This window comes from Monoraphidium neglectum, assembly GCF_000611645.1.
Source record: "Monoraphidium neglectum strain SAG 48.87 unplaced genomic scaffold scaffold00484, whole genome shotgun sequence".
Classification (NCBI taxonomy): domain Eukaryota; kingdom Viridiplantae; phylum Chlorophyta; class Chlorophyceae; order Sphaeropleales; family Selenastraceae; genus Monoraphidium; species Monoraphidium neglectum.
Window position 1 is genome coordinate 3,069 of NW_014013144.1, and position 12,731 is coordinate 15,799.

The following is a 12,731-nucleotide window of genomic DNA, read 5'->3' on the forward strand; positions in this document are numbered from 1 at the left end:
TGTGTGTGTGTGTGTGTGTGTTTGCGAGCAATGTTTGGTTATTTCGTGTGTGAGTGAATCATTGTTTGTGCGTGCGCAAGTGGTTTCTTTTTGGGGAGGGTGGTGGGAGGTGGAAGTGGGGGTTTGCCTACGACCTGCGATGCTCGTTTCGCCTCCCAGGCGGGGCTCCCAGCAGAAGGCTGGAAACGAGCAAGATCAAGGCAGCTACCTGCGCGAGCACCTCTCCGGCCACTCCCCCGTTTGTATCTGGCGCCTGCGCGAGAGTGCGGACAGCCAGGGTCGACCAACCAGACCCTTCGCACACCGCAGTCGTTTGACCGCGACTCGAGTGCAAAGGGCACGCCCCCCTTGGCGGACCACCCCACCCCCGCCGCAGGTACCTTGACTGTGATGTTGTCATGACGGGGCAGCGCGAGACCAGCCGCAAACCGGACGAAATGTACTTTCTGCTCGAGAGGCTCTGCCCAGGTGGGTGGCTGCACCTGCGGCCGGCGCCTGCCGTACACCTGGGCCTCCGGTAAGGCAAGGGGCGCCCCCCCCCCCCCGTAAGGCAAGGGGCGGAAATCCTCGCCCCGCGCGGGCGCGGAAGAGACGCGCCCGCTGCACAACACAGTCGACCTGCTTTCATCGGGCGCGCTCCTTCACAGCGATGGTGCATGCCTTCAATCCTGAGCGCCGCCCTCAGTCGGTGCGCGCGATGCAACGCACGGAGTCTTGCCTAAAGCGTGCTGCTGCGGCTCGCACTGCAGGCGGCCGCAAGCTGGAGATCTTCGCACGCGAGCACAATCTGCGGCCCGGCTGGATCAGCATCGGCAACCAGCTGCAGCAGGCCAGCCGTTTGGACGAGCCGGACGTGAGGGAGAGGTGAGGCGGCGGGATTGGCGGCGTGGTCCCTCCTGGAGAGTTCTTTTGGCAGTGTCTTGTGAATGTGAAAAAGTCTGTCGGGAATACGATGAAATTAAGCAGCTGGCACGCTTCGCACGTGACTTGTAGCTGGGCAAGGGTTAAAGGTTGTGCGCGATGGTCGTAAGCATGCGTGTGTGGTGGAGCGCTGCCTCTGGGGCTGTGAGCTCCTGAGCAGCGCTAGTTGGTAACGCAGCTCCATCGGCGTAAGCCTGCCTTGCAGGTGCCCAGCCCCCCCTTGCCGCATCAAATTGCGATGCAGGTTCTTCAGCAAGTATGGCTACTGGCCAGACGGCGGCGACCCGCGCCGAGTCCCGATCCCGGGCACGCCGGCGGGGCCGGGGCAGGGCGGGCCGCCAGGGCCGCCGCACGGGGGTTTCGGGCCGCCGCGCGGCGGGCCGCAAACTGCAATTATGGGCCCGCCAATGGGATACATGTAATATGCTGTCGAACAAACGATCATTCCACCAAGGCGGCAGTTCCAGCAAGGGGGCGGGCGGGCTCGGCATTGTCATGATGCTGACTCGAGCGGGACGAACCCACAACGCGGCGCTAGAGTCTGGCCCTATGCGGCCATCTGTGAGGCTGCCGCCGTTAAGTAGAGGGTTTGGCAGTGCCACAAACTAGAGCGTATTGTATCGTTGGTCAAGCCACAGCGGCCCTCATAAAAACAAGAACCACAGATTATATCATATTAGAGATGACAGTCGGATGACACCTGCTGCGTGGGTGTCCGGGTCACTACCGTGTCTGATGATGCTGTGGGAAGCAAGCAGTGCCCTCAGATTCTTGACAATCATAGCGACTACATTCTCAGCCAAACCCCGACAGCTGGCCCGTGATCGTGGACAAGCTCCCGTCCCTATCTCAAGTCTCCAGCGGTTCATTGATACACACCTTATTTACATCAGCGTTTTGAACACGAAATAAATGCAGCTGCTCGCGGCCAGTAGTCCTGCATGGACGACCTGCAAAGCGGCGCGGGCTCGGCGTAGCACAAGCAGGCCTGCTGGTGACCGTTCCAACGCGCCCATCTTCGCTCGGTGAGGGGTCAAGTGGCGAGGCTGTGCCTGCTCTGGAAACACGAGTTTGAGGACGCCTCGCCTATCTTGACCACCTCTCTTTGTTCAAATTGCCTGACCCAACTACCCTCGCCCCTCGGCCCTCGCATGGCAGGCCCCAGCATCCGCAGAGCAGCCGCGACCGCCGGCGCGTCGCGCCTGTCGCCGCCTCCGCCTCCCTCGCCGACCAGCAGCAGGCGATTGCCCGGAATGTGGGCGCCAGCTCGCTGCTCATCGTCGCGGCCGGCGCCGCCTCCATACACCTGCAGCCCTGGCCCATCGCTGGAATCCCCAGCCTCGAGCTCGCGGCGCGCTGCTGCTTGGCCCCCGCGCTGGCGCTGCTGGCGCTGATCTTCCGCGTCAGCACGTACCGCTTCGTCAGTGTCCAGGACATTGACGCCGCCGCCGGCAAGGCGCCGCAAAGCGACAAGGTACAGGCGCACTGCAATGCGGCGTGCTTGAAAGGCAGCCGATGCTGCATGGGGCCCGGGGTTGATGGCCGTTTGCATGTTTGTTGCTGGGCGTGCTCCGCCATCAACAGCTCAGGCCACTCTGTGGTCTTCACCTGGGTCGTCTGTCGCCCTTGCTCCTGCATTCACATTCTGCTCGTCACATCTGTCAAGCAAGCACCGCTGTCATGAACTGCCTGTCTTGTTGGACACCAACACGACTCAATTTGAGGCGACCACTGCGATGGCAACCAGGTCACATAGCTTGATCACAAACATGGATCACATTCTCATGCACTGACATGCAGCCTGCTCAAACACATCCTCCACATCCTCACGCATTGATACCCCTCACAGGCCAAGGTCTATTGCGCGGTGCTGCAGAACACGCTCGAGCAGCTGGCCGTCGCCGCAGTCGCGTATGCCAACTTTGCGCTGCTGGCGCCGGCCAGGCTGCTGGCGGTGCTGCCAACCTGCTCGCTGCTGTTCCTCCTCGGCCGCGTCTCCTTTTTCAAAGGTTACGAAAACGGCGCGCCCGCGCGCGCGCCGGGCTACGCCCTAACGGTCATGCCGACGGCATTGCTGATGCTGGCGAGCGCAGCGCTGGCCGTGGCGCGGCTGTTCGGCGTTGTTGTGGCCTAAGAAAGGTCCTTCACGATGCATCATTTTGTGTGTGGCGGGGCCGCTCTGCATTGTCGGCAATGGGTTTAAAATCCGCCCAATCGGGCTAGCGACGCGTCGGCTGCGGCTGGACAGGACACTCGGTCGAGGCGACTGCCATACCAAGGACTGCGGCATTATTTTATCTTCTGAACCAGGTTCACAAATATGCGAGGTGCTTGAGGGCCAATGAGAGGGGGGGACACTTGTATCATTGTTACATGGCGTGCCGTGTGTCAACCAACACGTCAGCATGCCCATACGGTAGTCGGCTGCATCAGTCAATCAGGGGGGTGGGTTAGTTTTCCTGACATGCCCGCATGTTCAGCATTAAAGCCTGTCCAAGGGGGGGATCATCCCAGGATCAGACCTGAGGCAGCGCTGGCAGCACTCATCCGACTCGGTGCCGCCGAGTGGGCAGTTCAGCGTGACACAGCTGGGTGACGCTGTTGAGGCCTGACACAGCACTGGAATGATCCGTGCGCCATATGTGTCTAGTCGCATCAATATTATTGTCAAAATCATCAAAATTGCGAAGGCATGGCGATTCTCGTCTAAGATTGTGGGCCTGATTTCAAATTCGATCTTGCAATCCCTGCATGGGCAGCGGGCCCCTGTTGCAGCATGCGGTCGAGCAGATGCACTCTACCCATAATGCAGCTGCGCCTGTGGCGAAGCGACAGCGGTGCGACGGCAGCACCATCGGGGGCAGTGTTTACGCTGCAGTCCTGCAGCACAAACATTGTCAGCAAGAAATCCAAGCACACACCAATCGAGGAGAGTGGCAGCGCGATGCTGGCCAGAACCAACATACGGATCCATGTTTCTTGCAACAGCCTCAGAAGCAGCAAGGGGCAGGGCACGGCCGCAGCGCTGCCATCGCCACAGGGGCGCTGCCAATCCCGCCCCCGCATGCGCCACTCCCATGCGAGGCAGTGCAGCAGACCTCCCACCATCAACAAGGCCACCACCAGCAGCATCACCAGCAGCAGCAGCAGCAGCAGCAGCAGCAGCAGCAGCAGCAGCAACAGCAGCAGCGGCACCAACAGCATCACCAGCATCACCAGCATCACCAGCATCACCAGCAGCAGCAGCAGCAGCAGCAGCAGCAGCAGCAGCAGCAGCAGCAGACCTGGTTTTCTGGGTTGCAGGCACAGGTGCCCAAGGCCCAGCTGCCGGCCGCAAGCGCACAGCAGGTGCTGCGGGAGGATCATATTCAGCCTCCGGGTCCTCATGGTGCAAAGCAGGGTTGGCTGCAGCCCGCAGCTCTGCATCACACTGCGAAGCAGCCAACAATGCAGCCACAGCCGTGGAGGCCTGCCCACTTTTTGCAGCAGGAACCCCAACAGCTTGAGCAGCAGCCCCAGAAGCAGCCCCAGAAGCACCACCAGCAGCAGCACCAGCAGAAGCACCACAATCAGCAGCCCCAGCAGCAGCAGCAGCAGCAGCAGCAGCAGCAGCAACAGCAGCAGCAGCAGCACAGGCAGCTGCGTGACCAGGAGCGTTCTCAGCTGTTGCAGGAGCAGCAGAAGCAGCAGCAGCAGCAGCAGCGCCAGCTGCAATATGTACCTCCTCTCAGGCCAGAGCAGTATGTGCAGCCGCAGCCAGTCCCCAGGTCGCAGCAGCCTGAAAGCGCGAGCAATACTGACTCGTTGGCTGTGCCTAAGCAGCCCCATAATCTTGAAGTGCAGCGCCAGCAGCATCCCCAGAAGCATCAACAGCAGCTACAGGACCAGCGGCAGCAACACCAGCAGGAGCCCCCAAAGCAGCAGCAGCAGCAGCAGCAGCAGCAGCAGCAGCAGCAGCAGCACCAGCAGCTGCCGAACCAGGAACAACGCCAGCTGCTGCAGCTGCGGCAGCCATGCCAGCTGCAGTATGTACCGCCTCTCAGGCCGCAGCAGCACGTGCAGCCGCAGCCGGTCCCTGGGCCCCAGCAGCCTCATGCCGAAAGCAGCTCTGGCTCGTCAGCCGTGCCTCCCAACCGCAAGCCCAGCAGCGACACCCGCCTGCCTCTAACAGAGTGGGCGCTGCCGCCCGAGGTGCGCGGGCCCCCCACGCCAGGCCGTGAACTCCCAGCTGTTTGGCTGGGCGCTGCTGTTGCACCCTCGTCCAGAACCTAGACCCTTCAGCCTTTGCTTGCAAGCCGCACCACATGGCACCCTTTCCCTTCATCATGCCTATAGGTGGTTGCCGCGTACGCGGCCAAGGGCGTGAGGCAACTGTACCCGTGGCAGGCGGCGGCGCTGGAGCAGGGGGAGGGTGGCGGCAACCTGGTCTACTGCGCACCCACTAGCGGTGGGCGGGCCCCTCAACAAAGATGATCTTCAGGCCGCTGCGGCTGCTGCCACATGGACACCGCGTGCGCTATGGCAACGCTGCATGCGCTCAGTGCAGAACCCCTTTGACACGTTTGGCCCTCTGTTAGATCTCCGTCTCAATGCCTGCCGCATGCACCGCCTCAATAACAGGCGGCAAGTCCATAGTAGCAGAGGTCCTCCTGATCCGCCGCCTCTGGGCCGCAGAGCAGCGCCAGCGCGCCGAGCAGCGCGCCGCGCCGCCCCCGCGCGGCCGTGCGCAGCGCCCGCCGGCGGCGCCGCGCGGCCTGCTGGTGCTGCCGTACCTGAGCATCGTATCTGAGAAGACGGCCGACCTGGGGGGCCTGCTGGCCGGGCTGCGCTGGAAGGTGCAGGGGTACGAGGGGGCGCGCGACAAGGAGGGCACGCCGCTGGCTAGCAAGGTGGGTTGTCACGTTTAGGCGCCACGATCCTGGGCAAGCCTGGGGCTGTGCCGTGATGCTGCATTGGAAGCTAATTGACGCCGCCGGAGTCCTGGCTAGCTCCTGGGATACGGCCTGTTCATAAGGTGCATTCCTTGCGTGAGCCAACGCCGAGGAAGGGATCTAGCAGGAAGCGCAAGTCTCCAATGTATTCTGCATGCATTTCATGTCACCCGCATGTGTTGCGCCCACCGCAGGATGAGCGTGTCGCGGTGTGCAGCATCGAGAAGGCCAACGTGGCGCTCAACAAGATGCTGTCTGAGGGGCGGCTGGACGAGCTGGCGGCGGTTGTGGTGGATGAGGTGCACATGGTGGCGGACCCACACAGGTGGGCGGGGCGGGGTGTGGGGCTTTTATTCAGTGGCTTCTATCAGTGAGCCCTGGACGCTCGCGGCCGCGACCATGCGCCCTGGCAGCAGGCTCGTTGCGCAGTTGTCGTGCTCAACTTTTGCTGCATGCGCCAGCATGTTGGAGAGGAGGGGTGCGTGCACAGCGACTTCGATCGGCCGGGGCGTTGGGGTGATTAGGAACCGCCCCCTATCCCCCTGCGCCTGGCACGTCAGGGGCGTGGCGCTGGAGATGCTGCTGTCCAAGCTGGTGGCGGCGCGCAGCAGGGCCCAGGTGAGAACACATGCATTGTGATGCTGCATGCAGCATGAGCGCCTCACGTCGTCCCTGGCCTGGCACATGGGATACATCACCATGACAGAATAATGCATGATTTTTGAGCAATCCATTTAATCGACCAATCTCAGCCGCCCGTCCCCCAAATGCACACACGCTCGCGCTCACCAGATTGTCTGCATGTCTGCCACCATGGCGGGGCTGGAGCCGATGGCGGACTGGCTGGGGGCACGCCTGTTCCTCACCAACTACAGGTGTGCTCACTCGACCAGGCGTCTGCGTCACAGCACGCAGTGTTGTCATCTTTCCAGCATCGCTAAGCTGTCCGCCCACAACAGGCGAGTGCCGGGATGCAGCATGGGGCAGCTTCCGACGTCGCTCTCATCAGCCGTGTGCCTGCCACTCCATGCTGCACAGGCCGGTGCCGCTCAGCGAGCACGCCGTCTTCCAAGGCACCGTGTTTGCTCTGAAGAAGCTCACTCCTTCTGGTGAGCTCGACTGGGCCAAAGCGCAGTACTGCCCAGCAAATCCGCCGTGAGAAGGTTGCGTGCGCGGGCCAGCAGGGCTTCATTGTTGACGCGACGCTGCCCGCGCCTGCTGCTTCCAAATGTGCGTTATGCAACGTATGTTTTGCTGCTTGGCCCCGCCTCCCACCGCGCTGCCTCCAGAGCGTGCAGAGGGGGCCTGCCTGCTGGAGGAGCAGCGCCAGCTGGCGGCGGTGGCCCCGAAAGACAAGGACCGCCTGATCCCACTCATCAGGTTGGGGGGGGGGGCGGTTGAAAACATGCTCGGCATTTTAGAGTCAAAGAGGACATTGCTTGCAACAGGTGGGACTCAGCAAGAATGTGTCCCAGCCATGAAGGCATGCGGCCATGACAGTACACCCCCTGGTGGTCGGCCTTGCAAGGACACTCGCGTGGCAGGCTGGGCTGTAGATCACCACATGCGACATAAGACATCGCGCTGCGCTTTGCTGCCCCCTGCGTCTCTTCGCACAGCGAGGTGGTGGCTGAGGGCCACTCAGTGCTGATCTTCTGCGGCGGCCGGCGGCAGACGGAGTCGTGCGCCGCGCAGGTGTGACAGGGGCGCCGGCGCAGGGGTTGGCGGCCTGTGACACATGATGCATGCTAAAACAAAACGGCCCTTGCTTGAGTACTTCCCGCCTTCCCCCAGGTCGCTGCGCAGCAATTAAACTTTGAATTTGCTTGATCCCGCTGACCGGCAGGTTGCGGAGCTGCTGCCCGCCGCTCTGGGTGGGCCCCCGTCGCCCGAGGCGCGTGCGGCTCGGCAGCAGTTAATTCTGCAGCTGAGGAGCCGCCTGGGGGACGTGGGCAACAAGCCGCTGGAGGCGCTGTTCGGTGAGCTGCCGCTCGTGCTGGGGTGCAGCGACGACCGAAGGTTCGGCGCCTGGATCCTGCTAACTGTGCACGCAGGCCTGCTGACTGCTCCTGCTCCGGGCACAAGCAAGGGCGGGGCTGCGTCGTTTGGCTGTGGTGCAGTTGTCATGGGCTCTCCTGCCCGACGCACTGGTTTAATCCTCGGCCTTCCTTGATGCACTGTCTCATTTCTTTCGCTGCCCACCAGCTGCTGGTGTGGCGTACCACCACGCGGGCCTGACGGCGGCGGAGCGGGGCGTCGTGGAGCGCGGCTACAGGAGCGGCGCGCTGCTGGTGGGCGCGGGGCTCGCGCGGCAGTTACGGGCTCCTTCTCTCTTCTCTCTTCTTTCCTCTCTTGGCGTCCACGGCCGGTCACTGACGGGCCGTGTCCCACTGTTGGCTGGCCTGGCGCTTTACAGCTGCAGCACTAACTATACCAACACGGCCAGATAAAAGGCCGCTGCCGCCTGCAGCATGCTGCCTTCCGCGTGTTGAAACGCCCCCCGCCCTGCGCTCTCGCGTGCGCCCGCAGGTGCTGACGGCGACGTCGACGCTGGCCGCGGGCATCAACCTGCCCGCGCGGCGCGTGATACTGCGGAGCCTCTGGCAGGGCGGCGGCCCCGTCACGCGGGCGCAGTACCTGCAGATGGCAGGCCGCGCTGGCAGGGCAGGTGGGTGTTGCGAATAGTTTTGAAAAATTAGTAGTAAGAATTCACACCGCGTGTGCAGCCGATCCAAGACAGGGGGCTGCACCGCGCATGCCACATCGGACACGGCAATTGTGGCGCATGCGCGTAGGAGGCGGCTGATCGGTGGGCGCGTGCAACTTGCGCAAAGCCGTAGACACCTGCGATGCAGCACGCAGCCCGTCAATTGCGCGAGCGCAATCACTATCCTGCTGCTGCCATTTTTTATGCGCTGCGCAGGCCAGTCGGCGGTGGGCGAGGCGTTCCTGATGGCCGCCGGCGAGCCCTTCGCCAAAGGGGGCGCTGGCGAGTGGTCCAAGGTGGGGCCGCTCGCCTGCGCCGCTGCCCCTCTCATGGCTGCCATGACTTTCGTCCTGCTCTGCCGAGGGGATGAGCTTGGCTGCAGATCTGGGTGTTTCTTATGCCGGCAACTGCCTGTCTTCTTTCCTTTTGCCAACAAATGGGATGCCACATGCCATGAATTAAACCTCAATCCCTGCACTGCTCCACCCAACATCCCCCTCCCCCGACCCAAAAGCACATGCCACCAGAAATCAGCACAGGTGACTCACACATTGCCGAATCTCCCTCCCTCATGCAGGTCTGTGCGCTATTGGGTGCGCCCCTGCCAGAGCTGGTTAGCCAGCTGGTCTGCCGGGACGCCCCGCCTGCACCCGCCCCGGCACTGCCCGCCCCTGCGGGCGCCTCCGCAGCAGCACCCGCCAGCTCAGCGCCCGGCATGGGCGCCGGGGGCGCTGCGCCCGGCGCGGGCGGCGGGGCTCCGGGCGCCGCGTCCGGCACTGGAAGCGGCGGCGGCGCGGCGGGCGGTCACCAGGGGGGCCGGCAGTCGCCAGCCTGGGAGGTGGAGTTGGAAGGGCCACTTCAGCGGCTGCTGCTGGAGGGCATGAGTATCGGCCTTGTAGGAGATGGCGCCTCTGTCAACCAGCTACTCAGGTGCGAGCTGCAGGAGCGGTGGCCGTGTGCATGCGGTACTTTGCAATGTAGTTTGAATGATAAGCAGGGCGTCTGCGAGCTGCTGAATGTGTTTGCATCAGCAAGACCTGCTTTGTGCTGTCATATACCTGCTAGCATCAACCATCGTATGTGCACACACGCCAAAGCACGACCCTGCGCGTGCATATACACAAGCTAACCACACCACAGACTTGATGCGCACTTGTGCACATGCCATGCGCATTCATGTGTGCGTGCGTGCATGTGCTCACCCCCCAACACACACGAACATCCAGACACACACACACACACACACACGCACGCACACACACGCACACACACACGCACGCGCACACACACACACACACACACACACGCACGCACGCGCGCACGCACGACACAGGCACACCTTGGCCGCGCACCAGCTGCCCTGGGAGCGCGTTGCGTCGGCCGGCATGGCCGCACTCGTGGCGCTGCGGGCCCGCAAGCTGGCATCCTTCGGGCCGCCGCTGGAGCCAGGGGCCGCCAACTGCTGGGTGCCGGCGCCACTTGGCAAGGTGGTATACCACAGCACGCTGCCGCCGGTGAGGAGGCGGCCGGGCTCGTTGGAAGGGGCGAGTAGAGTAGTAGTAGCCGTGAGTCAGCGGCAAGGTGTTGATCATGCTGCCGCCTGCAAGCAGCACGCCCCTTTCCCCAGATACTGTACCACGCAAATTTCTTGTCGCAGTTCGCACCCCCGCTTGCCGTCAGCCCTGATTCGTGCGCGCGCCTCGCCACCACAGGCCAACGGTGTTCGACCCACCCCCACTCCCCACCCCCGCTCACAGTCCCCCCTCCCACCATACCAAACCCGCCCGACTTCCACCACAGCCCGAGGCCCTGTTGCTCCACGAGCGCCTGCAGGCGCTGCGCAGCACCGCTGTTCTGGGCACCGGCGCGCACCTGCTCTTTGCTCTCCTGCTGGAGCCGCCCTTTGCCATCTTTGAGTGGAAGGCGTACGCGGAGCTGCTGCGCTGCCTGAGCCCAGACCATAGGTCGGTGGTTGGATGTGGATTGAGGGGCAGGGCTGTTGCGGGCGGGGCCAGCCGCACGCGGCCTTGGACGAGGGCAGCCGCAGGGTGCCCGGCACTGCGGGGTGCGTTTGGGGCGCAGCGGTCTGCGACGCGGGTCTGGGAAGCATGCAGCATTGGATGGTGCATGCCAACTTTTCAATTGAGACTTGCGGGGCCTCGCAGCAGCTCGCAGGGTGCGGTGCGAATGGTATGCTGACTCAGGTGTGACTTACTCATTTTGCTGCCGAGTCTGCCCCTGCCTCACCAACATGCCGGCCCCTTATACAAACCATCAGGCAGGTGGCGGCGGTCGTGGCGCCGGACGCTGAGTCATACTCGACGCAGCGTATGCGCGGCGTGCGCGGCACGGTCGAGAAGGACGGCCGGCACGCGCGGCTCGCGGCTGCGGTGAGCACGCGTGCCGCGGCTGCTGGGGCGTCGCTCTTCGCCTCTCACAGCGGCGCGCTGGCCGCTCCTGCCTGATCCCACTGGTTTCAGCAGCGGTGTGCACGTGCGAGGCGGGGCAGGGCGCAAGCAGGCTGCTTCAAAGCAGTTCACAGCCGCAAACATTTGCGAGCCTTTGCGGATGCCGAGATACCAGGCACCTCCTCATTGCCTAGATTTGACCTTGCTGTCAATCTCAGCCTTCCAATGCCAGCAGAATAACTAGGGATGCTGTGAAGTCGTTGCTCCCCCCCCCCCAATCCTCCGCCACCACCACCACCAACGTTCTCCTCAACCAGGTGCTTATTGACCTGATGATCTCGGAGCGCGACGCCGCCGGGATCGAGGAGGACTGGGGGCAGCCCCTGCGCCTTACTAAGGAGGGTGAGCACGGCATGATCACTTGAGGGGGGCACACGCGTCGCGAGGGTGATAGGGGGAGGAGGCACGAGCGTCATGGAGCATAAGGGCCAGTCTCAGCCGCCCCTCGGCTCCTGAAAATGAGCAGGCGCGTGCCAGGTGCACTTCACGCAACCCCCACAACAACCAGCCTCTCCTAATCTTCCACGCACGTAATCAACCAAGGTGGTGGGCAGTGCGGGCGCACACATACGCACACATACGCACGCACACACACACACACACACACACACACACACACACACACGCACGCGCACGCGCGCGCGCGCCCGTACACACATGCGCGCACCCACCCCAAACACACAACCATGTGCACCTGCACCAACTGCCTCAGGTATAACCCGTGGAACCCTGCAGCGCTTGCAGGGCGACCTGGCTAAGAAGGCCGCAATGGCCGGCCTGCTGTGTGCAGAGGCCGGCTGGTGGCAGCTCGAGCTGCTGCTGGGAGCCCTCGCGGCGCAGGCGGCGGCGGGCGTGCGGGCGGAGCTGTTTGGGCTCATGGAGGTGCGTTGCTGCGGGGCCATGCCTGCTTGCGGGGCCCCAGTCGCCCGCCGCTGATGGGTGTGTCGGGTTGTGGGGAGGCCAGGTGCAAAAGTCCGTTGGTTCCATGCCCCTTCACGTGGGATCCTGGGGCCCTGCGAATGCGCCCGCATCAGTACCCCAGGGAATACCTAGGCACTACAAATGGGCTCAAAGGGAAACCTCGACTTCAGGGCTCTGACAGTGCATCAGCTCGGCAACAGCCCGCCGTCGCAGAGTTTGCCAGTGTCGCCCCGACCGCCCGGCCGCCGTGCCCGAATCGCCTGCCGGCCTCGCCGCCGGCTGAAGCCCGCTCGCAACCTCAGATCCCTCAACCGGATGGCGTGCGCCGCAGGTCAAGGGCATGCAGCCGTCCCAGGCGCGCGCCCTCTTTGCGGCCGGCTTTACGACGGTTGAGCTGGTGGGTCTGGCGGATGAGCAGCAGGTGGTGGAGGCGCTGGCTGCGGGGCTCGCGCGCAGGCGAACGGCGGCGCCCAAGGGCAAGGCGAAGGGGTGAGCGCGGTCACGACTTGACAGCCGGGGGCCGAGGACGGCGGTGGGTCTGTGGCCTTTGCAATGACAGCACCAGTTAAGGTGTGCTTGATTGGCACGTGCATGGGGGAGTGCGCAAGCAACATCCGTGCTGAGCAGACGCTGTCGGCCCCTGCTACCCGCCGCTCGCCAGTGCGGACGGCAGCGGCAGCGGCGGCAGCAGCGGCCCCAGCCTCGCTACGTGCCAGCGCCTCGCGCGGCAGCTGCAGCAGGCGGCGCGTCAGCACTTGGTGACGGACGCGCAGCGGCGGTGGG

General features: G+C 63.7%; 3 protein-coding genes across 3 annotated transcripts in view; 2 read left to right on the forward strand and 1 right to left on the reverse strand.

The window, feature by feature from the left end:
• Window positions 1-398: 398 nt before the first annotated feature.
• Window positions 399-3,055, forward strand: MNEG_3733 (N6-adenosine-methyltransferase subunit; the record flags this gene model as incomplete). Its single annotated transcript, XM_014047788.1, has 5 exons — window positions 399-468; window positions 750-864; window positions 1,166-1,339; window positions 2,080-2,395; window positions 2,771-3,055. 5 exons carry the CDS (start codon window positions 399-401, stop codon window positions 3,053-3,055), a joined length of 960 nt encoding a protein of 319 aa, XP_013903242.1.
• Window positions 3,056-3,718: 663 nt separating this feature from the next.
• Window positions 3,719-4,308, reverse strand: MNEG_3734 (hypothetical protein; the record flags this gene model as incomplete). Its single annotated transcript, XM_014047789.1, has 2 exons — window positions 3,719-3,739; window positions 4,027-4,308. The coding sequence occupies 2 exons, from the start codon at window positions 4,306-4,308 to the stop codon at window positions 3,719-3,721; spliced, it is 303 nt and encodes a 100-aa protein (XP_013903243.1).
• Window positions 4,309-4,368: 60 nt separating this feature from the next.
• The window catches only part of MNEG_3735 (helicase, POLQ-like protein), a gene marked incomplete at both ends in the record, with an annotated part of 13,299 nt that continues 4,936 nt past the window's right edge, over window positions 4,369-12,731 (forward strand). The window contains 20 exons of the mRNA XM_014047790.1: window positions 4,369-4,638; window positions 5,257-5,368; window positions 5,596-5,810; window positions 6,047-6,177; window positions 6,413-6,470; window positions 6,645-6,727; window positions 6,891-6,961; window positions 7,142-7,232; window positions 7,472-7,547; window positions 7,699-7,831; window positions 8,058-8,143; window positions 8,382-8,520; window positions 8,776-8,855; window positions 9,137-9,489; window positions 9,893-10,073; window positions 10,360-10,523; window positions 10,838-10,949; window positions 11,285-11,369; window positions 11,740-11,909; window positions 12,280-12,437. Of these exons, the coding sequence (XP_013903244.1) occupies window positions 4,369-4,638; window positions 5,257-5,368; window positions 5,596-5,810; window positions 6,047-6,177; window positions 6,413-6,470; window positions 6,645-6,727; window positions 6,891-6,961; window positions 7,142-7,232; window positions 7,472-7,547; window positions 7,699-7,831; window positions 8,058-8,143; window positions 8,382-8,520; window positions 8,776-8,855; window positions 9,137-9,489; window positions 9,893-10,073; window positions 10,360-10,523; window positions 10,838-10,949; window positions 11,285-11,369; window positions 11,740-11,909; window positions 12,280-12,437 (2,768 nt within the window). The remainder of the gene's footprint in view (window positions 4,639-5,256; window positions 5,369-5,595; window positions 5,811-6,046; window positions 6,178-6,412; window positions 6,471-6,644; window positions 6,728-6,890; window positions 6,962-7,141; window positions 7,233-7,471; window positions 7,548-7,698; window positions 7,832-8,057; window positions 8,144-8,381; window positions 8,521-8,775; window positions 8,856-9,136; window positions 9,490-9,892; window positions 10,074-10,359; window positions 10,524-10,837; window positions 10,950-11,284; window positions 11,370-11,739; window positions 11,910-12,279; window positions 12,438-12,731) is intronic.